Genomic DNA, 24,701 nt, shown 5'->3' with positions numbered 1-24,701 from the left:
TGTCAGGAATTGGCTCTCCTCAAGTTCAACCCACGTCTGGGAGTCTGCTTGAAAACCTAGTTTATTTTCATGGCAACCGGAGGTCCCGGGTTCGATTCTGGTCAAGGGCATGTACATTGGTTGCGGGCACATCCCCACTAGGGGGTGTGCAAGAGGCAGCTGATCGATGATTCTCTCTCATCGATGTTTCTAACTCTCTATCCCTCTCTTCCTCACTGTAAAAAATCAATAAAATATATTAAAATTAAAAAGAAAATATTCTCCAGGTCTGTTCACTGCAGGTCGATGGGAGAAGGGACTGCACAATGGACGCACGCCCAGTGAGTTGGGGGTGAGGTGGGAAACCAGTTAATCACATCTGGGAACCAGGCATTGGCCAGAATGGGTATGGTCACTGCAAGGGGGTGAAATCCCAGATACATAAACTCCTGAACAAAGGAGCTTTCTCTCTCTCAGCTCTCTTAGGAGGTGGGCTCTCTTGTTGCGGGGGGAGACATGCTCCCCTGCATTCACCCATATGGCCTACAGACAGGAGGACCCCCACACACAATGGATTGATGGACTGGAATTAGTTAAATGCTGTGCTGGATTCAAACCCCACCATGGAATGAAAACTTTGGACACCAGCTTTGCTTCTAGTTCTACTGAAGCCCCAGTTTCACATTTCCCAGTGCTGGTTTAGGGGAAATGGGACTTTGCAAACCGAGGAATATACCTATACACAAATAAAAATCACTCATTCTTTCATGCAAGTCTTAGAAAACTCTTTTTCTCAAGATGTCATAAGAACCCCACTTCCATTAGCAATGGAGAAATTCCACCCGTGCAATTCTCTGATAGCAGTATCAGCAGGCTCACATTCTCACAGCTTAGCAACTCCAGCTACAAGAGCTTCTAGTTGGCTAAAAGGTACAAAATGTGTAACCCTTGCCCTGCTGGTGTGGTTGAGCATCGACCCTTGAACCATAAGTACCCAGTTCAATTCTGGTCAGGACACATGTCCAGGGAGCATGTAGGAGGCAGCCCATCAATGTCTCTCATTGATGTTTATATCTTTCTATCCCTCAAAAAGTTAATAAAAACTTATTTTTTAAAAAAATTTAGAATCCTCATACACTGTTATGGCTTTTTAAAAAATATATTTTATTGATTTTTTACAGAGAGGAAGGGAGAAGGATAGAGAGCTGGAAACATCGATGAGAGAGAAACATTGACCATCTGCCTCCTGCATAGCCCCCACCGGGGGGATGTGCCTGCAATCAAAGTACATGCCCTTGACAGGAATCAAACCTGGGACCTTCCAGTTCGCAAGCCGACGCTCTATCCACTGAGCCAAACTGGTTCCAGCTCCTCACACACTGTTGTTGGGAATGTAAAATGGTGCAGCTACTTTGGGAAACAGTTGGGCAGTTGTATAAAAAGTTAAATGTACACAGACCCTATAACCCAGGAATCCCATTCCCAGGTTTCCACCCAACCGAAGTAAAAACATATGTCCACACTGAGACTTGCTCATGGAAGTCCATAGCAGGATTATTCGCAATAGCCCCAAATTTAAAACAACTTAAATGTTCATCAAATGGTGAATGGAAAAACAAAATGTGATTTATCTATTCGGGTGGGAGTAGAGGGAGTGGGAGGTGGGGAGGGAATGTCTGACCCTTTTATCGCCTTCAAACTCACTTGATCTGGCCCCACCAAGGCATTCGGGGTGAGTTAATTAAATGTTTGACCAAATATAGCAGGCTAATAATTTCATATGGCTACGTATAATGTTATAAAAATCAAAATGGTTCCCTGCCCCTGCTCTAGAGCAGTGTTTTTCAACCTTTTTTGGGCAAAGGCACACTTGTTTCATGAAAAAAATCACGAGGCACACCACCATTAGAAAATGTTAAAAAATTTAACTCTGTGCCTATATTGACTATATATAAAGTAATTCTCTTGAATAGGAATCAAATAAACACAAAGAAAGTATTTTATAATTACTTTATTATGAAATATTAAGTAAACAAAATAGTGAAAAATTATAAAATTCTTGTCGTCTGCACCTACGGCACACCAGGCAACAGTGTGCCGCGGAACAGCGGTTGAAAAACGCTGCTCTAAAGGAACAGCCTCACTGACCTGCTATTTTGAGCCAGAACTCCCCCGTGTGGCGGGCTACTTTTCCGCACTTGAATATTAAGTGAAAGCGTCTGAATAAACTTAAATGTATTGTACTTTATCTTGTCACAGCTTATATTCTTATTACCCGAAGTCCAATGATTTATAATATGTAACAAAACCTCCTCAAAAACCCAAAAGGAGAGTTTGGAAGGCTTCTATGTTGGGTAACCAGAACCCCAACATGCATACACAAACTCCACGGGGATACATGCTCCTTTGAAACCCCACCCTGTGTATCTTTCACCTGGTCACTGGATCATATATTCTCTGTAATAAAGTGATAATCTAGCGAATAAAGGTTCCTGAGTTTGTGAGCCATTCTAGCAAGGTAATTAAATCCAAGGAGGGGTCATTGGAACCTCCGAGTTATAGCCAGTCAAGGTAACAACCTAGGCCAGCGGTCAGCAAACTGTGGCTCACGAGCCACATGCAGCTCTTTGGCCCCTGGAGTGTGGCTCTTCCACAAAATACCATGGCCTGGGAGATTCTATTTTGAAGAAGTGGCATTAGAAGTTTAAAAAATTTGTCTCTCAAGAGAAATGTCAATTGTTGTACGGTTGATATTTGACTGTTGACTAATGAGTTTGCTGACCACTGACCTAGACTTGTCACTGGCATTTGAAGGGCAGTCTTTGTAGGGCTGAGCTCTTAACCTGTGTTATCTGATGCTATTTGGGAAGTGTCAGATTGAGTTGAATTATAGGATATCCAGATGGTGCCCTATAAAATTGTTTGGTGGTGTGGGGAAAACCCTCATCAGAATTGAGTAACAGAACCTCTTGCATAGTACCGGTATTTCCTTATAATTCTTTTTATTTCTTTAAGATTGATAGTAATGGCCACTCTCTTTCCATTAACACCATGCCAAACTGTTTCCCGAACTGGCTGTCACTGCAGCAACAGTAGGAGGGAAGTCTATTTAGTGATATATACTGGGTTTCAGGCATATCTTAAGGGAGAATAAACAAATAAATACAAGGAAAAGCTTGGGAGCAGGCATTTAGGGAAATTGAAGGTTTGATATTGCAACATCATAGGATCCAATGTAGAAGGAAGCAGGAAATTGGTTGAGACTGATGCTGGATGGGAGATGAATGAAACAGACTAGGTAACCAAGGGTTTATCATCCTGAGTAAGAGGGCCAATTAGGTCTCAGCCCTTGTTTCCTTAATTATAGTCTACCTCCTTATGCATATCTTAATATTCTAAATTCACTAAGTATATTAGTTCTCAGTTGCTATCATAACGTAGTGACTTAAAACAACAGATATGCATTCTCAGTTCTGGAGGCCAGAACCCAAAGCAAGCATGTTAGAAGGGCCACACTCTCTGGAGGATCTTAGAGAGCATCTGTCCTTTGCCTCTTCCAGCTTATGGTGGCTGCTGGCATTCCTGGACTTGTGGCTGTGTCGCCCCAATCTGCCTGTCACAATGCTTCCACCTCTGTCTCAAATCCCTCTCTGCCTTTCTCTCATAAAAGATACTTATCGCTGAAACCGGTTTGACTCAGTGGATAGAGCATCAGCCTGCGGACTGAAAGGTCCCAGTTTCAATTCTGGTCAAGGGCATGTACATTGGTTGCGGGCACATCCCCGGTGGGGGGTGTGCAAGAGGCATTGGTTAATGTTTCTCTCTCATCGATGTTTCTAGCTCTCTAGCTCTCTCCCTTCCTCTCTGTAAAAAATCAATAAAAGATATATTTTTTAAAAAGATACTTATCATTGGATTTAGACACCCACCTCCCCAGATAATTGAGGATGATCATTTCTGGATCCTTAACTTAATTATACCTACAAAGATCATTTTCCAAATGACAGTCACAGGTTCCAGGAATCACAACATACATAGACAAACCATTTGGGGAATCACTATTCAAGCCAATCAATACTAGGAGATTTTAAATAGCTACAATGGGGGGGGGGGGATTTTTTCATTTGGATAAAAAGTAATATTGAAGAAGGAAACATAGCATGACATTACATACAGCAGAAAATCAAAAATCAAAGCCTTTAAAAACACCTGTATTTCATGTATAGGATTGAGAAAAGAACTCTTTGATAATAAATATATTCCAAGTAAACACAGACTTCATAAATCTATATATATTTAATTGCAAATATTAATACCCTATGTTACTCTTCTACATAAAGGAGAAACTCCAAATCCTATTCTTTAGGAAAACACAAGCAATACCTTGAAATTATTGCCAAATCTTCCTTTTTTGTGAGACCTATGTTACATGGATTAATTACAAAAGAGTATATCAGACTCCATTGAATTTAAGCAAAAGACACAGCTAAAATTTCCCGCTGAGAGGGTAATATTTGATACTTGTGATTGTGAATACATAAGTTAATTAAATATTAGGCACAAGAAAAATTCCAAAACTATCTGAAGTACGAATTTAAAAATGGCATAAATATGCCAACTAGTATGGCTCAGTGGATAGAGCATCGGCCCACAGACTGAAAGGTCCCAGGTTCGATTCCAGTCAAGGGCACATACCTCAGTTGTATTCCCTGGCCCTGGTGGAGGCAACTAATTGATGTGTCCCTCTCACATAGATGTTTCTGTCTTTCCCTCTCAATTCTACTCTCTAAAAATCAATGGAAAAGTAGCCTCGGTGAGGATTAACTGACAAACAAAAAATGGCATAAATACTAAATAGTCAATTAACATAAACTTTGCTATTGGGTATGTTCCAGGCTTCCTTTTCTATTCCAGTGAGATATGCTTTTTTTTTTTTGTCCAAGATCTTCCACTGCGGGGCTCCAAGACAGTAAATTATTTAACACCATTAAGGACTTAGTCATGGAAAGGATTTTAGAAAAAAAAAAATTTTTCTTTCTGCTTTAATAAAGATTATGGTTGTTTTTCTGCTGCTTGCTTCCTTAAATTACGTATCAACTTCCTGGTGCAAGAAAAATTATGGGCAAGAACACGCATTCTATGTTGGCTGTCCCACAGTGTATTAGCTGATTAATAAAGAAGCCACCCACTTGCCTGGCTGGTGTGGCTCAGTGGTTGAGTGTTGACCTATAAACCAGGAGGTCAAGGGTCAATTCCCAGTCAGGGAACAGGCCGAGGTTTCAGACTCCATCCCAGTGGGGACATGCAGAAGGCAGCCGATCAATGATTCTCTCTCATCATTGATGTTTCTATCTCTCTCTCTCCCCACTCAACCTTTTTGTCATTTGGTCTCATCTAAGTAAACAAAAAGGATCAAGGTTACAAAGGACTCATGACCAAGGTACACCTTTTACAAATATCTTTTTTTTTTTAAATATATTTTATTGATTTTTTACAGAAAGGAAGGGAGAGAGATAGAGAGCTAGAAACGTTGATGAGAGAGAAACATCAACCAGCTGCCTCTTGCACACCCCCCAATGGGGATGTGCCCGCAACCAATGTACATGCCCTTGACCGGAATTGAACCTGGGACCTCTCAGTCTGCAGACCAATGCTCTACCACTGAGCCAAACCGGTTTCAGCTACAAATATCGTTTGACTGGCCATGAAAAGCTTGATTTCTTCATCAAGCCCCCAAATTGAGTCTTGAATGGATTAAGAATTCCTTCCCACCTATTAGAAGCCTGTAAGGAATAAATGCTTCAAAGATCAGTTCCGAGCAGTACACAGATTCCTCAGGAGAGTGGACTGAACAAGAGGACAAGGACCAAATAAGAGGAAAATGTAGAATACAAGAAAAAGTTTAAAAGAAATCCAACAAAATATACAGTTCACTAACATAATAGTCATGGATATACATCCCTTATTCATCCTACTTTTGACCGGCTCCTTTTATTATTTAGAAATTAAGTTATCTTCAATCTTTTGCTTTCTTTTTCCACATTGTCTCTAATATCCTGGAGTTTTCTGGAGTTCTGGGCCAGGAACACCAAGCTGTCCCTAAAATCACTAGTCCCATGATTTCTGCCAACATTTTCAAGCTCATCAAACAAAGCCAATGTCTGTTTAAGTTTGGCCTGAACAATTTTTTGCTCTTCTAATTCTGCAAGAAGGGCCTGCTTAGTGCATAATTCAGTCTTGTACTGCTCCTGTAACTGTTCGATTTCTTTTTGGAGAAGCTGGAATTCTTCCTCACTGTAAGAATGCATCTCCTGAGATTTATCTTCTGGAAGCAAGATGTTTGGGGGAATACGCAAAATCCACTGTAGAAACAGCTGCTCCATTTTGACAAAAAGCTTATCAAAACGTCCTTTCATGAAGCAAAGAAACTTCTCTGTGCACTTCCGAACCTGGACTGGGCTAATCTCACAGTTTGGGATGCCCTCCAGCTTCTTCAGAATAACCTGTTCAACAGCCTGCATCACTTCAAACAGGTAGTCTTGAAATGCAATGTAGATCCTGAGCATGCAAGTTTGTGGTGTGAAACCAAAGAACTGGGCCTCATAGGTCATTGGATCGACAGACATCTCGACTTACTTTGCTGTTAATTTTGATTGTGAAAACTCTGCAAATGTAAAAGAAATGCCATTGGATTAAATCATCTGAAGAAAGTAATAAAACACATTATAAATAGAAAAGTTTGTGTTCCTTGATACTCTCAATGCCAATTCCAGCCTCACTCAACCACAATAGGATGCCAACCCTTGCCTCTCTGAGGCTGTTTCCATCCATCCTCCCTTAGACCCTCATTTTCCTTACCTTTCATTTATTGAGGACTCTGGCCTGTGGTTCAATTTTCTGAAGTCTGTTCTCATCCTAGACAACATTCAAATTTAGACAAATAACCTAACCAGCCCTAGAGACACAGTTTCATGAGATTCAATAGCTTCACTTTTTCAGTCACCTGGCTCTTGATATTTGCAATTTCTCTCCCCAATGCTCTGTTTTTTGACAACTTCTTATGCTATTTTTCCAACTCTCATTCACGTAGCATGACTTTACTATTCTAGGAAACCAGTATCTTTTCATTGTTCTAATTTAGGTTCTAATTTCATTGTTCTAAGTTTAGGGCTTGAACTGCCCTAAAAGTGGTCAACTCCTCAATGGGAAGCATCATCAAGCAGAACCTAAGATTCTCTGAAACCCTTGCCTCAGCTGTTTCTACCAATCCTGTACTGTCATTTCACGAACTCCATCCAGTCCTAACCAAGCCCCCAAATGGAAAGGTCCATCTTAAGCCAAACTTGCAATTCTCAAAAAAATTCCGATCTTGCCTTTCTTCCCTAGGAGACACTGCCAAAGCTCTTTCAAGGCCCCATTGTTCTTCCTTACCAGGGCAGGCAGTACATGAAACATTCTTTTATCAACAGGTTGTGAGGGTGACAGGAGCAGGCAAAAATATTTTTGGTGCATTTCTCTGATTACCAGTAAATTGGGTACTACTTCATACACGTTAGCATTTTGGGTTCTCCTCCTGTGAATAACCATTCATATCCTTTGTAAAAACCACTCTCTTCACCCTTCAATGTGATTCCTTCTTACCTGCTACCAGATTTGATGGCCATTCCCTATTCCTAAACTCTGAGCGCTTCCTTATTAGTTTGTCAGGATCTGACTACTCTTCCCAACCAAACCGAACTATTTCGCCCCCCCACCCCCCCCCGTGGTGTCTTTCCTTCAAGGTAAGATCCGCGGCCAAATCTCCTTCAAGGGTCAGTTTAAATACACTTCTTGGGGGCGCACCCCCTCCTCTGAACTCGATCAGGGCCCTTTCTTCAGACACCGACCGAGTTCTCCTAGTACTTTAGGGTGTTACCACGGGCCTGTCTCCTCTCCTCCGCTAGCCCTAGAGTTCCTCAGGACAGGACGAAGACGGCTTAATCAATATTTGCAAAGTAAACACACCAGGTGCCCAGGATACCTCAAGGAACTGAGTTGACAGAGAGTTGCAGAAACAGTCTGGCAGGAACGCCTTTCGGCCTGAGGACCAGCTCCCGTCGGGCCCCGCGACCCCGCTGCATGCCGGGACCTTCAGCTCTGAGGCCCCTCGGGGATGCCTCATCCAGGTCCACTCCTCCCCTCGCTTCCTGTGAGAAAAGGCAGCTCCGCGGCACTTACCGAAGCGACCATGAGGGTGGCGATTCCGATTGAACTGTGGTTTCCCGCCACCGCCTTTCAAGCACCTCTCGTTACCAGAGATCGGCAGGGCGGTGGCTCCCCCAAAACACCGAACGATGCCCGCCCCAGCGAACTGGAGCGAAGGCGGGCTGCTGTCGCGCTCCTGATTGGCTGGCTGTTCGGTCGGTGACTGAAAGGGGCGGGGCGGGCAAGCTAGCTGTGGCCCGCGGGGATTGGCGGAAGGAAGCCGTTCGGACTCTCCCCCTCAGCGACGTAGGCGGGTGAGGAAGCCAGGCCGGGTCGCCGCCGGTACCGCAACTCCTGATTGGTGAATGGCTTTCCTCAGGGCTCCTGCGATTGGTGGTTGACAGGTTGCGCGGCGCCGATTGGACGGCAGCGGGCAGGGCCACGGAGGCCTCTGGCCCCGCCCCGTCGCCGGGCTGACTGGCGGAAGGGGAAGTGGGGCGGGCGCAGGCGGCGGTGGGGAAGATGGCGTACCAGAGCCTCCGGCTGGAGTACCTGCAGATCCCACCGGTCAGCCGCGCCTACACCACCGCCTGCGTCCTCACCACCGCCGCCGTGGTGAGCAGATGCAGCGCCGGCTTCTCCTTATGCGGGCTGGATGTAATCGGGTCCTGGGGAAAACGGGTTTGGGCCTCCGGGAAGCCCAGGTGGTTTGGTCTCAGGGTGGGTGGAGGTGGACATGGTTCAACTCTGGCGTTGGGAATTGGTTTCAGACTGATTAGCCAGGGACCAGGAAGGGAGTGCTACTACAGGAGGGTTGGGGGGATCAGGACTGCAGGTCAGTTTCTGAGAAATGAAGGCCGGACCTGTAGCAAGTCAGGGCGGCGGGAGCCGCCCACCCAGAAAACGTGTCTGAGAACCCTGGCGCTGGCCAAGTGGCACCAATGGCCAAGTGGTACCGCGGTGACTAGTGGGGGAAAGTCCGCCTGTGAAGAAACTTAGAAACTGAGGATAGAAAGCTGGAAGTTGTCCAGAGGCAAGAGTCTTAAACAGAGTGTGAATACAGAGGTTGGCTGGAAGCAGGATCTTGAGTATGTATATTATTATGTATAATAATAATATACATTATTATGTATAGTATAATATTATGTATATTATTCATTTCAAAGAGGAAGGGAAAGGGAGAGAAAAACATCAATGATGAGAGAATCGTTGAGCAGCTGCCTCCCGTATGCCCCACACTGGGGATCAAGCCGGCAACCCGGGCATGTGCCCTGACTGGGAATCTAACTGTGACCTCCTGGTTCGTAGGTCATCACTCAACCACTGAGCTGCCTGGGCCTGGCGAGTCTCATTTCCTTTGAGTGAGATGTGTTGCTTCACCCAACTGTGATTCGGAGAAGCTGCTCATTATTTGCCCCATATCTAAGATACACAACTCTACCTGCATCCCATGCCTTCGGGCCAGCCTCAATTATTGCAATATAGAACAAACTTTTATTCTGTGTTGGGTATTGAGGATACAAAGAATTGCACCAGTTCTAGAGAATTGTGTACCAGCCTCTCCCATTAGCTTTAAAGGATTCAGTCTAAGTGACTGAGAGTTGGAAATTGCTATCCCTACTTAACCCTTCATTGTAGATGATGAAGTTTTACTTCTTGATTTAATTTGCTTAAGTAGCTCTTTCTCTATTTCAGCAGTTGGAATTGATCACACCTTTTCAGCTGTACTTCAATCCTGAATTAATCTTTAAACACTTCCAAGTAAGTGGTCCGTCACAATCATGATGTTTCAGTTTTTTAAACTTGTTTTTCTTTCTTTTTAATAGCAAAGCCTATTTTATACTACCTCAGAAAATAATTCAGAGAAATCAGTGGGGATATCTGAGTATAAGTCTTATTTGTGGGAGGTATAAAACAGTGATTCTGCAGCCTAATGGGGAATGTTTAAGAGATTCTCAAGCTCCTCATCATGTACTTAGTCTGAATAACCAAGGTTAGGAATTAAGAATCTGTGTGGATTTTTTAAAGTTCCTGCATGGTTTTGCTTTGATGTGCTCAGTTCCTATATTTAGGAATCACTAGTTCAGAGTTAATATTGTATTTGAGAGACTTGACTAAGTAACTGCCCAGGGTAGAATCTCACAAGATGCCCTTATTTTGTGCATTTGCCGCCTGGCACACCCACCACCTTGATGTTATCACCATTGTCCAGTTCAGGAACTCAGCTCTATCAGTGCATTTTATTATTCATTATTTTATTTTCACTTTGTAAGAGAAAGTTTATTTAGAAAGTTACAAGCTCTGGCCAGGTAGCTCAGTTGGTTAGAGCGTCGTCTGGATATACCAAGGTTGCAGGTTTGATCTCTGATCAGGATACATACTAATACAAGAAGAACCAATGAATGCATAAATAAGTGGAACAACAAGTCTATGTCTGTCTGTCTGTCTGTCTATCTCTCTCTCTCTCTCTCTCTCTCTCTCTAAAAGTTAATAAATAGCCCTGGCCAGGTGGCACAGTTGGTTGAAGTATCATCTCGTACATCAAAAGGTTGAAGGTTTGAATCCCGTTCAGTGCACATACCTACGGTAGGTAGGGATTCAATTAATGGTCAGGTGGTATACAGGAGGCAACCAGTCAATGTTTCTCTCTCACACTGATGTTTCTCTCTCTCTCTCCCTTTCTCCTCTTCCTTCCCTTCCCTCTCTTCTCCCTAAACATATCCTTGGGTGAGGATTAAAATAAATAAGTAAATAAATAAATGTTAAAAATCAATAAAGTTTAAAAAAAAAAAATAAGGAAGTTACAGAGGTAGTAGAAGTGAGCCAGCTGGACTGCATAGGCTCAGGAAACAAGTTACAGAAACAAAAGAAGGACCCTTGGAGCTTCGGAGAGGGAAGGGCAAAGGTAACAGGTGCCTGGGGGCGAAATGGGGGAAGGGAAAGATGTGGGCATGCCCTCAGGAGGGAAAGACCCTCAACTTTATTAGTGCTTTTATTTATTTATTTTTTGAACTTTTATAAGTTTATTTAAGCCAGACTGACAAAATATGCTACTGTGGGGGTGGGGAGCAAGATCTCAAATGCTCCTTCCTCTATTAGTGCGTTTAAAGTGATCCATCTTCCAGGGATCTGATCATACTGACAAAACTAAAGATTGACATCTTAAACGACATGCCAGTTTGTTAGATTGCAGTGGCAGGTAGTCCTTTCCAGTAATTACAGTGCTGAAGGAGAGATGTCTTTTCCTGCTGCAGGATGTTCATATAGGCTATAGGCTATAGCTGGAATAGCCAAAAACCAGTAATTCTGCCTATACACGCTAGTCACTCTGTTTCAAGTGTGTTTCATTCACTTTATACCCACTGAGCTCCAGCTTGCCTTTCAAGAGAAGCTTTTGTGTGACCATCTCTTTTGTGTCCCTAGGGTATTTGTAAATGTTTCCTCTCTCTTATCTCAGACTTGCACTTGTTTATGTGTTTGTGTCCTGGCTAGATGGAGGGCTCTAAAGTCTAGTACTGCAGGACTGAATTGTTTCAACTTTATTAGTAACCAGTTCTTAGGAGTTTAATAATACTTAAAGCAGCCCTGTGGACTCTTGTCATGTCTTCTTCATGAAGAAGTGCTGTAGCTCCACCCAAGTATTTCTTCAAGTTAATTGCTTGGCTTTGCCTGGAGTTAAACTCTTGTTACTGTGAATCTGCATTAGGAGTTAGAAGTTCTAGGTTTGCGTTCAGAATCTCCCTTTACAATTTATGTGTTCTTGGTTTATTTATGAAATAGGGATGGTGGACACAGGATTAAGATCACATGAGCTGCTAGAATATGTTAAACTACTTTAAAATCTTAAGTGCTCTACCCTTGTGAGAAGTTGTTTTGATCATGAGCTCCATGGGTAGGGTAGGGGAGAGTAATTTCCAACAAGAACATGGGTGTCCTTATATCTACCAAGTAGACTCTAGTTATTAGAGCATTAGGTCTTTACTTGTAGGAAGTTGGCTTTTTTTTTTTTTTTTTTTTTTTTTTTTAATGCATTCACTGGTTGCTTCTTGTATGTGTATTTTGGCGTATTGGGACGATTCTCTAATCAACTGAGCTACCCGGCCAGGGTGGGAGTTAGCTATTAGTTCAGACTAGAATTTGAATATTTTCTTTACAATTACTCTGGATGTTTTGGGCTACTTAATATAGAAACATTTTTTAGCAATTTCTATTAGATCCCTAGAGTTTTTCTCTGGTGTCTCAAGCCTATTCATTAAATTGTGATACTACATATATGAAAGCACTGTTTTCTGTTATGCAAATTAACCTAGTCTTTCCATCAAACTTTTTCTATAATTTGCCTAACCATAGGGTGTGGGCTTTTTTCTTTTTTTCTTCAAATTATCAGAGAAAGTTTATTTAGAAAGTTATAGAGGTAGTAGAAGTGAGCCATCTGGACTGTGTAGGTTCAGGAAACAAGTTACAGAAGCAAAAGAAAAGGACCGTTGGAGCTTAGGAGAGAGAAAGACAAAGGTACCAGGTGCTTGGGGGGAAGAAGAGGGAGCCTGAAAGGCTCAGGAGCAGGTGTGCTCCCCAGAGGGAGGTGTGCAGCTGTGGGCTTTTTGTGTTGTTTTGTTCTTCAAAGACAATCACAATTTCAAGATTTCTGTCCTATTATCGTTACAGATTTCAGGAGTTGAGTGACATCATTCAGACTTTCAAAATCCAGTGTCAGATTTTGTGCCCCACTTTTTGGTTCAGAACATCGTATCACCTAGCCATGGCCTTTCAACCATCATAGTCAGAGGATATCTCTTTTGTCTTAATATGGAAGCGTTTCTTGGTGTATTTTACTTAATCTACCTCTCTCTTGATTTTTTTTCTTTTAACAGATATGGAGGCTAATCACCAATTTTTTATTTTTTGGGCCTGTTGGATTCAATTTTTTATTTAACATGATATTTCTGTATCCTTTATTAAGTGGGATTAACATAAAAACTTTAGGTTCACTTATCCTGTTATTTTTTTTACCATTTTATTTCTTTTAATATACTTTTATTCGTTTAAGAGAGGAAGGGAGAGAGAGAGCAATAGAAACATCAGTGATAAGAGAGAATCATTGATTGGCTGCCTCCTGCACACCCACTCCTGGGGATCAAGCCTGCAACCTGGACAAATGCCATTGACACCGAATCAAACCCGGGACTCTTCAGTTCACAGGCCGATGTTCTCTCCGCTGAGCCAAACCAGCTAGGGCTTTGTTAACATTTTAGCTGTAACTTCTAGGTACTGGCTCAATGGTGCAGAGTAGTTGGTCAGATAGTAATGTTTTGAGGGTGTTTGTAGGTCACTGCTGGGTCAAAAGGGAGGTATCTATAATAATAAAAGCATAATATGCTAATTCCTTACCCCTGCCAGGGAAGCCCGGGTCCCAGGTGCCTGCCAACGGCCGGAGGGAAGCTCGGGCCGGGTGCTGGAGGGAAGACAATGCCAGCAGCAGCTGGGGGGAGGAAGGCCTACTCTGGCACAAATTTCGTGCATCAGGTTTCTACAATAGTTTAACCATAAAATGATTACATTTCTGCCTCTAAGTCACTTGCAAATATGATCAAGGGGGGAGGAGTGATTTGGTTGATGCATGCTTATAAAGTAACATCAGCAGTTACCAAATAGTAAAACACAAGCTGAATATAGGGATAATTGACAGAGCTTTGATACAGGTCTGGGAGTGGGCTCCTGAAGAATGGCAACTTGAGATCTTGTATCGTAGTTGCTGGTTCTACTGGCTGAAAGACAGAGCCATAATATCTGCCAGGCTTGCCGTGTTCTGGTTTATTGAGACACCGGAAGAGTGTGCTCTGGTCGTATGGTCATTGGGGCCACTGAACAGATCTTCCTCCTCACCCTGACCCTCTGGAAAGAGGGCAGTTACAGCTCACCTCACCCTGCAGTACACTGAGAGCCATGTAGGGGGTGACAGGATTCCTGCCCTAGGATGGATTCCTGTCCTATATTCTAGTAAGTTTCTGATAATTAAATTTTTTCATCAAAATGCAGCTTCAGCCCTGACAGGTTTGATTCAGTGGACAGAGCGTCAGCCTGCGAACTGAAGGGTCCCAGGTTCGATTCCAATCAAGGGCATGTACCTTGGTTGCCCACACATCCCCTGTAGGGAGTGTGCAGGAGACAGCTGATCGATGTTTTTTTTCTCATCGATGTTTCTAACTCTCTATCCTTCTTCCTTTCTCTCTGTAAAAAATCAATAAAATATGTATATATTTTTAAATGCAACTTCATTGACTGAGGTATAGAAGTACTCTACCAGCCTGAAGTAGATTACCACTCAAGGCTTCTTGATGCGGATTTCTTCCAAGTGAGGTGTACAAAAGCAAGGGTGACGCAGAGTCTGGTGTGGCTGGACATGGAAAAGATGATACAGATTTGAAAAGGCTTAATAGGTGACTAGGAGCATGTTTATCCAGCATCTGGCTGGATTCCCCAATTAGGAATGGTTTTTATAAAATACGAAGTTGCAAAAAACTTAGAAGTAACCATACTACCACTTAGAAACATTCTTACAGAAAAAAAGGCTTGACTTACAAATAATGTGGAGTCCAAGTATTCTTACCTGATACATTAAATTTTACTTTCTTCATGTTTGTGCTTAACATTTTCTTAACCTGAAACTTAAGATACCGTTACTGTCGAATGCTAGAAGAAGGCTCTTTCCGAGGTCGGACAGCAGACTTTGTATTTATGTTCCTTTTTGGTGGATTTTTAATGACTGTATCCTTCAACAAATAGAACAAACGTAGGAAAATGTACCAACCTCTCTCTTCCTAAAGTTTTTTATCCGTCTCCCACAATTCACTAGATATTCTGAACAGAGACCTCCAGATTCTAGCTTTAGGGGACTATTGTTTATTTTACAGCACACTTTATGTGCCAGTCTCTAAGCCTGGAGGTTAGGCAGGATGCTTTCTACTATGAGCACATCAGAGGAACTTCTAACCAAGGTAGGTTACTGTCTGTTAGTGGATAAATGGATAAAGAAGATGTGATATGTATATGTATATGTATATGTACATGTATATATCTATTCCAAAAAAAATGTATACATACACTTTAACAGCATTTTCAGTTTTGAAAGTAAAATGTATTTTAATAAAACTGCCTTTATAATTATTTAAAATGTGTTTACACATTTTTTGGGATATCCTATATGTTCATAGTGTGCTTCACTTAAGTTTGTAAGACATTTATTTGGTTACTAACAAAACTGATAAATTATTTTTAAAAAAATTGTCAACCATATAACAGACTTGAATGTAGTCCATCTGACAAGATGGTTTTGCTGCAACTGGCTTTATTCACCTTCTGTAAAGGTGCTAATGGTGAGTGAACTTTAATTCAATTATTGACCAAATAATTAACACATTTTCCAAAAAGGCAAAAACTTCATGAAAGCAGAATAACACTTTAAAATAATTTGGCCTAAGCAGGTTTCTGCCTGATTGCTCTGGGGAATTATTTTCAGGCCTTTTTCTTCTAAAGATGTAAGTAACTCATGCTTAGCTTTCCTAATTCAGACTTTTGTTAGAACACCATCCTTAGTTCTTTTGCCCAGTCTTCCCTGTTTTATTGTTAATGTTGACATTTTCCTTAATGCCATCTGTAGATATTTGGTTTGTTTGTGAGTTTAGTTTTTTTGGGCCAGGCCTTTACGATAATGCTTGTCTACGTGTGGAGCCGAAGGAACCCTTATGTCCGCATGAACTTCTTCGGCCTTCTCAACTTCCAGGCCCCCTTTCTACCCTGGGTGCTCATGGGCTTTTCCTTGTTGTTGGGGAACTCAATCATTGTGGACCTCTTGGGTAAGAGTCTTATCACTACTTTTCTATTATGTTACTTATAAGCTTAGTTTGTCACTATTTTTTCATGTTTGTCCTTCATATAATAGCTATTGTGGGATTATTTGATAGTTACATTCTCAAAGATTATAATATTAGTTTTCTAATTCTTACTATATTGATATTTCTTCCTAATTAAAAGGCATTTGTGTTGGTAGATTCACTTGCAATTAAAATTTTAATCCTCTCTCTCCTCCTTTATTTGTGGTTGACTTTAGGTATTGCAGTCGGACACATATATTTTTTCTTGGAAGATGTATTTCCCAATCAGCCTGGTGGAATAAGAATTCTGAAAACGCCATCTATTTTGTGAGTATTTAACACTAGATTACGTGTTTTGTTGCAGGTAAACTGGGACAGGGCCCATGATCAATGTTCAGGTCGGTAAATATTTACAGATTGAGGAGCGTTTGTGTGGGAGGAGCAAACAGTGCCTGCTGGTGGCAGGAGGGAGGCTCACAGGCTCAGGGTGTCCCGAGGCTGACTTGTAAACTGCTGTCCAGGATGACCACTAGCACCTCCTGCTCCAGAGAGGAGCCTGTGGGTTTATGAAAGCTGCTGAGTTTATACAGAGGTAAGAGCAGAATGGGAAAAACCTTCTAGAGGAGAGTTTTTAATGGTGGAATTTCTGGCCTTCCAAACAGGTGGTAGTACCCCGGCCGGTGTGGCTCAGTTGGGTTCAGTTCTCAGGCAGGGTATGTGCCCAGGTTGCAGGCTCAATCCCCAGTAGGGAGCATGCAGGAGACAGCTGATCAGTGTTTCTCACATTGATGTTCCTCTCTCCCTCTAAAAGTCAATAATAATTTTAAAATCTTTAAAAAAACACAAACAGTGGTAGAGATAAGCAGTAGAGTGGAAATAGCTTTGAGTGTAGTCCATTCCACCAACCAGCCATGTGATTTTAAGCAAGGCCCTTTGTTTTGTTTTGTTTTTAAATATATTTTATTGATTTTTTTTACAGAGAGGAGGAGAGAGGGATAGAGAGCTAGAAACGTCGATGAGAGAAACATTGACCAGCTGCCTCCAGCACACCCCCTACCAGGGATGTGCCCGCAACCAATGTACATTCCCTTGACCGGAATCGAACCTGGGACCTTTCAGTCCGCAGACCGACGTTCTACCATTGAGTCAAACCGGTTTCAGCGGCCCTTCATTTTTGCACTTCATTTTTCCTGGAAATAGAGCTTTCATAAGACCTCTTTCTACTCCAGAATTTTGTGTCCTTGAGATATACTGTATTAAAGAGTTCACTGGAGGAATGAAATGTAAGTTTTTATATTATAAAATGTTGGTTATAGAATAGTTAAACAAAACAAAGAAAGCAAAATCTTCAATAATCTCACCTCTTAGATATAACATTGTTAATTTTTTATTTGTTCTTTAGTCTTTTATTGTCTGTGTACTTTTTAAAAAATATATATTTTATTGATTTTTTTACAGAGAGGAAGAGAGAGGGATAGAGAGTTAGAAACATCGATGAGAGAGAAACATTGATCAGCTGCCTCCTGCACAACTCCTATTGGGGATGTGCCTGCAACCAAGGTACATGCCCTTGACCAGAATTGAACCCGGGACCCTTCTGTTCGTATGCCGACGCTCTATCCACTGAGCCAAATCGGTTAGGGCTGTCTGTGTACTTTTGAAAAATGCTTTTTATAATCTTTTTAAAGTAATGTGTCATAATTGTTCTTCCATCATAAACGTTCTACGAAATTGTGACAGCTACACAATATACCTGGTATTAATATAATATAACATAATACATTTCCTGTTTTCTCTATAATTAACATGTATTGCTTTTGTATTAAAAATTAGTAAAGGAGCCGAAACTGGTTTGGCTCAATGGATAGAGCGTCGGCCTGCAGACTGAAAGGTCCCAGGTTCGATTCTGGTCAAGGGCATGTACCTTGGTTGCGGGCACATCTACAGTAGGGGGTGTGCAGGAGGCAGCTGATCGATGCTTCTCTCTCATCGATGTTTCTAACTCTCTATCCCTCTCTCTTCCTCTCTGTAAAAACTCCATAAAATATATATATATTTTTTTAAATTAGTAAAGGAGCCTGGCCTGTGTGGCTCAGTGGTTGAGTGTAGACCTATGAACTGGAAGGTTACAGCACATGCTCAGGTTACAGGCTCAATCCCCAGTAGGGGACATGCAGAGGTAGCCAATCAATCCTTTCTCATCTTTGACTATATTTAAAAAATTTAGTAAAAAGAAAAATTTTAATTTTTTAAAAATTAAATTAGTAAAGGAGCCCTGACCTTCATGTCTCAATGGTTGGAGCATCAGCCAGTGCACCAAAGGGTCCATCCAATTCCTGGTCAATGGCACATACCTGGGTTGCAGGTTCGATCCCTGGTATGTTCTGGAGGCAGCCAATCTAAGTATCTCACATCGATGCCCCTCTCTCTCCCTCTCTCCCTCTCTCTCTCTCTCTCTCTCTCTCTCTCTCTCTCTCTCTCTCTCTCTCTCTTTCTCTCTCTCTCTCTCTCTTTCCCCTCTCTCCTCTCTCCCTCTCCCCCACTCTCTAGAATAGGGGTGTCGAACTCAATCAGAGAAGGGGCCAAAATCTAAAATCCAGCCTAAATCGCGGGCCGAATGGTTTACTGAACAGTCATAAACTGTCATTGTGATGGAAACGCAGCGGAGTGCAGTGATGACAGCGCGGTGCGGGCCACATTGCAAGGCCTGGTGGGACGGATTTGGCCCGCGGGCCTTGTGTTTGACACATGTGCTCTAGAACATCAATGGAAAATACCCTCTAGTGAGGATTAACAAAACAAAAAACAAACTTTTTTTTTTCTTTTAGTGAAGGAGGTCCTGGCCAATGTGGCTCAGTTGGTTGAGCATCATTCCATGCATAGAAAGATTGCTGGTTTTATTCCTGGTCAGCGTACATATCCAGGTTTCGGGTTCAGTCCTTGCCAGGATGCATATAGGAGGCAACCAATGTATTCAATATTTTCTCTCTCCATCTCCCTTCCTCTTTCTCTCTTAAAATTAGTAAAGGAGGTAAAAGCTAACGTAAATGTGAAATAATTGTGAATACCTTTAAAAATACCTAAATTCATTGGGCATATGTAATGCTAGTCCATTGGTTGCAACCTCATGGGATCTTTTCGACCTCGCGGCATTTGGGACCTGAGATGATTCTGGCACTAAGTTAGCTCGGTTTCCGTTTTCTAGGAAAGCTATTTTTGATACACCGGATGAGGATCCAAATTACAACCCACTCCCTGAGGAGCGACCAGGAGGCTTCGCCTGGGGCGAGGGCCAGCGCCTCGGCGGGTAAAGCAGCAGGGCCAACGACGAGACCCAGCCGGGAAGGACTCAAGACACACCCATTGGGATTCTTTTATCCTTTGTGTGGCGAAAGCGTGGACACTTTTGACAGCTTGACAGATTTTAACTCCAGAAGCACTTTATGAAATGGTACACTGATTGATCCAGAAGACATTTCCAGCAGTTTGCCGGTGGTTCCTCACTGCACTGGCACTGTAAGTGTAATCTCTCAGAGCCAAAAACTGGAGAAACATACCCTGCCGCCTCTGTGGAACAAGTACACGCGTGCTTGAGTTCTGTGGTGAAAGGCAGAGCTCTTTCCTCCTCCTCCTCTTTGATAGACGAGGCCATGGTGAAAATGGAAGTTTCAGAGAGGACAAAATAAAATGGAATTCCATCTCTCTCTCACTAATTAAAGCTTTTGTGTGTGATCTTTTACATGATGAGATTGTATTCCGGCTCTCCTGCGTGGGTCTGAGCTCAGAGCACAGTTCACATGCCCACTCTTCGTGTGTCTCCACAGCTGTCGACTGGATTTCATTTCAAGATTGGAAATATGCAGCTGATAATATGTGGCTGTATAATCATCTCACTAATTCAGAATGGCACCTCCAGTAGGAACATTTGTTTATGTTGTGCAGACAGTTTGTTCTCATCAGGGTTTTGCAAAACTTCCAAGTTGTCAGATGATTTAGATTAGAGTGGTTCCTTTTTTGTTTGTTTGTTTAAATCCTCACCTGAGGATATTTTCATTGATAGAAATTTCATTGATAGAAATGAGGATATTTTCATTGAGAGAAAGGGGAACATGGATGGGAGAGAGACAGACATGCATCAGTTGCCTCCAGTATACACCCCTACGGGGATTGAACAATAAAAAAAGGCATCCTATGCCTTTCAATGCATAGGATGATACTCTAACCAACTGAGCCACACTGGCCAGGGCAGTTGGATGGTTCTTATAACAGCAAAAATTCAGATGGTTCTTATAACAGCAAAAATTCAGTTATAGGCAGAAACTTAATATAGCATCTTATTTATTCTGCATTTCTCCATTAAGAAATCCAGGGAAAGACTCATTGCCACCTTTGTAAAGCCTCAGAAGGATCTTGAGACCCGGACAGAAAGTTATTATACAATGTTAACTTCAGAGCCAGATGAACAAGGTACCAGCTAGAAAGGGATGTATTTCTCCTGGGCCTTTGGCTAGTTAACATTTGCTATTTGCTTCATGAAAAGCTAAGAAGCTTTTCAGAGCCAAGTACCTGGTCTGTCTTCCAAACCAAGTAGAAATGAAGTTCCACAGAAATAGGAACTTCATGCCTAGGGTTCAGTAAATATCCAAAATGCTCACTTCCCTGGGTCTCAGCAGGTTTGTATCACATGCCCAAATAATTCAGGGAACCCTGAGGACTAAAAGAGCATCCCAAGAAATGAGATTATTTCATAATAGTTTTAATAAACACCACGTAGACACAGGACCTTTTCCAAGTAGTTGCAGACTGGTTCAGTGGTAGCTTTCTAGAGTGAGATTTTCCTCAAAGATGACGTTTCAGATTAAATGTAAACATTATAAATGGGAATTTTCAGATTTTGAAGTGAATAGTATTTTAATGTCTAAATGGAATGTGCATAAGGAATGGAATTTAAATATTTAAATGCTGCTAGTCGGTAACTGAATATGATTGTTGCAATTTTATAGAATGTAGGTTATGGGACTGCTTTTTTTCCTGCATGGTTTAAAAAAAATATTTAAATGCCAATCTTGCAATGCAGAATCATTATGGGACTTTTAAGTTATGTCTTTATTCAAGAAAGCTTGAATTGGATTAGAAGGGGTTTTTTTATTGTTTATTTTTTTTAATGAGTTTCTCTAGTTTTATTTGTTCTCCCTTAGTTAACTTTCAGTTATCCAATCTATGGGATTCTTGTGGTAAATTTTTAATCCTGAAATCTATTCCCTGAGATTATTTAAGTAGAGAATGTCTGTACATATTAATGACTGGGTAAAACTGGAAAACAATTTTGAATTGATGACCTACACGCAGTCAGTTATGGGATTTTTATTTCTCTGTAGTATGAGAATTCCCAGTGGCAGAATTCCGCTGTGGCAATGGTCACTTCAATCACTAGCCTCTTTCCAGTCTGGCCATTCCCACCACCACTATCCCTAGCCCTATTCTTCACCTCTTCTCTGACTTATCTCTCCGTCTCGATTCTTCCAGAACACCCTTCTTTTTTATAATGCAAATCAACTGAAAAATGAGATTCAGGGTATGGAATTTTGTGACCAATTTATCTAACATAATTTAAGGGATTCTTGAATTCAACCATTAATACTGATAAGCACACCTGCCTAAGGCATAGTTTTTTTGTTGTTGTAGAAAAACAATATATGTTTGTGGGGTGTGTGTGTGTGTGTGTTTTAAATGGGCATACAAATTGCATCTCCCTAGGAGATAACATTTTAAACGTTTTATATACGTTTTGGTGTGGGGTTTTGTTTTTTTTACTATGGATTTACATTTCCCTCTTCCACTTGTTCTTTTTCTATATCACTCTTATATGCTCTAATATCTTTCATAACCTCTTGTGTAGTAGTTCTAAGCAGAGAGCGCCCAAGTGTTGGATTCTGGTAATGAAGCCTCACTCTGTCCCTGGTGACTATGGGAATTAGGAAATATTGGAGGTATTGGCATGTTGCATAAAGGGCTTCCTAGAATTGTCATCCATCCTTGATTGCCTGCATTTTTATGTTGCGGCTGGGTTTTCCTTTGACAGTTGAGTGCCATCTGTGTTGTAGTCAAAAAATGCCATTGTTTCCAGTGTCCTATAGGATGTCCCCTAATCTATTTGCATATTATATGAATTCGCATGAAAGCTGGTGAGCTTTTTATGATCAAGTCATTTCTCTGCTCATAAATCCACAGTGACTTCTTAGCCCCCATATCAAATGCATACCTCTTGCCTTTCTCTGAATCTTACTCCTACTTCAACCTAACAGTTTAGTTTGGTCAGTCCTTCAAGGCCTGACCCCTTCCCGACTCCTCAAGAAATTTTGTCTCTAAGTCCCATTTCATTGTCTTTCTTCTTTGAATCCCTGTAAGCTTCAAGTCTACAATAGACTCTTACACGAAATTATATATATTTGTTGTACTATTTCTAGCTGGTACATGTTTTGTCACCCTCATGAGAATGTAAGCTCCTTAAGGGCAGGGACCATGTCTTAAATTTTTGTATCCACCCCAATGCCTGGCATAGTGCTTGGCACATGGGTGCTGAATAAATACTTTGTTTATTGATCAGCAGACTATTATCTGGTATTTTTAATTAAAGAGAGGTTAATGGCCCAGCCAATGTGGCTCAGTGGTTGAGCATTGACCTATGAATCAGCTGGTCACAGTTCATATGCCCAGGTTGCAGGCTTGATTTTCAGTATAGGGCAGCTGATCGATGTTTCTCTCCCTTGACCTTCCTCTCTCTCTCATATAAATACATTTTACATTTCTCTTATTTTTAAATCGCCACCCAAGGTTATTTTTCCATTGATTTTTAGAGAGAGTGGAAGGGAGGGGGAAGAGACAGAAATAGAAGCATTGATGTGAGAGAGACCCTTCTATTGGTTGCCTCCCACACAGCCTGATTAGGGACAGGGATCGAGCCTGCAACCAAGGTATGTGCCCTTTACCCAGATTGAACCTGGAACCCTTCAGTCTACAGGCCAATGCTCTATGGCTAGGGCGATAAAAACATTAAAAATAAAATGGACAGAGTTCACATGAAAATACTCATTTTTTTACTTTCCTTGAAAAGAATGGAAGGTCTGGCAATACCCAGCCTGCATGGCAGCTGTTGCCCAGAGGTCTTTAGTGGCTGCTTCTAGAGTCAGGGAATGTCCTCTATGAAGAGTAAATCATGCATATTACCTACCTGGACTCCTAATCATGTGGAGCACATGTCTCCTTCATTAGCTTACTCGGGAAAGCACACTGGGAAAAAGGACCGAGGTCTGTCTTTTACATACTCAAGGTCCATAATTTGAGTTAACATTCAATTATTAGTTATGGTTTGAATCTTTGTGCCTCCACCCCAAATTCATAGGTTGAAATCCTAATCCCCGATGTGATAGAATTAAGAGGTGGGGGCCTTTGGGAGGTACTTAAATCGTGAGGTAGATTCTTCATTAATGAGATTAATGCCTTATGTAAAAGCTCCAGAGATCCGTACCCCCTTCCTTCACCCGAGGATATAAGAAAGAAGCAGCAATGAAACAGGGAGAGGGCCCTCAACCAAAGGCAACCATCTGGCACCTTGATCTTGGAATCCAACCTCCAGAAATGAGCAATAATTTTCTGTTTGTAAACTACCTAATCTGTGGTATTTTGTTATAGCAGTTCTATTTGGTATTTTACCTTCCTCTTTAGTTTTGGGTTGTCTTTCTAAGTTTTTAAGGGCAAGAAGTGAAATTTTGTCAATTCTTAAACACATATTTGCTGTTAGTTCAACATGTACTTTTTCAGTAATCCCTGGTCACTATACTGTCACAACTAAAGGAAAATTGCCTCAGAACTAGAGGAAGGGGAAAGCGGAATTTTTAACAGGTTTACAAATATAAGGGTCATGGATATGAACTTAAGAGGATGCCTGAAATCCTTCATGTGGGTTGAAGCTTATGATGAATTCTTTTTATGTAATTTCCTGTATGCAGAGCAAATAGACTGCTTTCCAGTCTTTCTGTGTGAATTAGAAAATCGTCTAAGAGCTTTGAATTTAGGAGGTGATGGACAAGTGGAAACTACTTTCTCTTGCCTCAATTCTGAATCTTCATTGATTGGTGTTCGTGTGATGGGTGTTGGCAAGCACTGTAGAGAACTTCAAAGTCTGGCAGGAATATTTGGAGAAAAGGAGGGGAAAATACAATTTTAGTTCATTCTCCCTCTTTCCCTGCTTGTATTACAGGAACAGGCCACTCCATTTGGGATAGCCATTTTCTGAGTAGAATACAGAATTACTAGAAAATAAATAATGCTTTCCTTTTCTGAAACACAAGATGATCACGAGTATCCTTTTCAACATTCTGATTTTTTTTTTCTTTTACATCTGAATGACTTTAATCTCGGAGGCTCAGTTTCTTGTCTGTAAATTGGGGACTAATAGTATTAAATTGCTTAGAGGATTAAGTAATTGCAAATGTTTGCGTTCCTCATTATTATTATTATTATTTTAATTAAGCACTTTCGCCGAAACCGGTTTGGCTCAGTAGATAGAGCGCCGGCCTGCGGACTGAAAGGTCCCGGGTTCGATTCAGGTCAGGGGCATGTACCTTGGTTGCGGGCACATCCCCACTAGGGGGTGTGCAAGAAGCA

The 24,701-nt window shown here is 41.6% G+C and overlaps 2 protein-coding genes across 10 annotated transcripts; one reads left to right on the top strand and one right to left on the bottom strand.

Annotated features, from left to right (window-relative positions):
* Window positions 1-5,663: 5,663 nt before the first annotated feature.
* Window positions 5,664-8,552, bottom strand: MIS12 (MIS12 kinetochore complex component). Of its 5 annotated transcripts, none has more exons than XM_036452043.2 (3): window positions 8,197-8,552; window positions 6,838-6,894; window positions 5,664-6,643 (listed from the first exon to the last, which is right to left on the bottom strand). In XM_036452043.2, the coding sequence occupies exon 3, from the start codon at window positions 6,603-6,605 to the stop codon at window positions 5,985-5,987; it is 621 nt and encodes a 206-aa protein (XP_036307936.1). In that variant the 5' UTR covers window positions 6,606-6,643; window positions 6,838-6,894; window positions 8,197-8,552; the 3' UTR covers window positions 5,664-5,984. The 5 variants fall into 5 exon arrangements, with proteins under 5 accessions (XP_036307936.1, XP_036307937.1, XP_045442596.1 ...); XM_036452044.2 differs by lacking the exon at window positions 8,197-8,552 and adding an exon at window positions 8,000-8,106; XM_045586640.1 differs by lacking the exon at window positions 8,197-8,552 and adding an exon at window positions 7,882-7,903.
* A 68-nt stretch (window positions 8,553-8,620) lies between these two features.
* On the top strand, window positions 8,621-24,530 carry DERL2 (derlin 2). 5 transcript variants are annotated; one of them, XR_004990405.1, is made up of 8 exons: window positions 8,621-8,778; window positions 9,859-9,924; window positions 13,035-13,108; window positions 14,835-14,928; window positions 15,821-16,016; window positions 16,271-16,361; window positions 20,396-20,501; window positions 24,295-24,530. XR_004990405.1 is itself a non-coding variant. In XM_036452035.2 (7 exons), the coding sequence occupies exons 1-7, from the start codon at window positions 8,686-8,688 to the stop codon at window positions 20,427-20,429; spliced, it is 648 nt and encodes a 215-aa protein (XP_036307928.1). In that variant the 5' UTR covers window positions 8,621-8,685; the 3' UTR covers window positions 20,430-22,139. The 5 variants fall into 5 exon arrangements, 4 of the variants coding, with proteins under 4 accessions (XP_036307928.1, XP_036307926.1, XP_036307929.1 ...); XM_036452035.2 differs by lacking the exon at window positions 24,295-24,530 and having other exon boundaries at window positions 20,396-22,139; XM_036452033.2 differs by lacking the exons at window positions 20,396-20,501; window positions 24,295-24,530 and adding an exon at window positions 19,240-19,745.
* The last annotated feature ends 171 nt before the right edge of the window (window positions 24,531-24,701 follow it).

This window comes from Pipistrellus kuhlii, unplaced genomic scaffold, assembly GCF_014108245.1.
Source record: "Pipistrellus kuhlii isolate mPipKuh1 unplaced genomic scaffold, mPipKuh1.p scaffold_m20_p_23, whole genome shotgun sequence".
Lineage (NCBI taxonomy): Eukaryota > Metazoa > Chordata > Mammalia > Chiroptera > Vespertilionidae > Pipistrellus > Pipistrellus kuhlii.
This window is presented reverse-complemented; position numbering and strand designations above follow the sequence as displayed.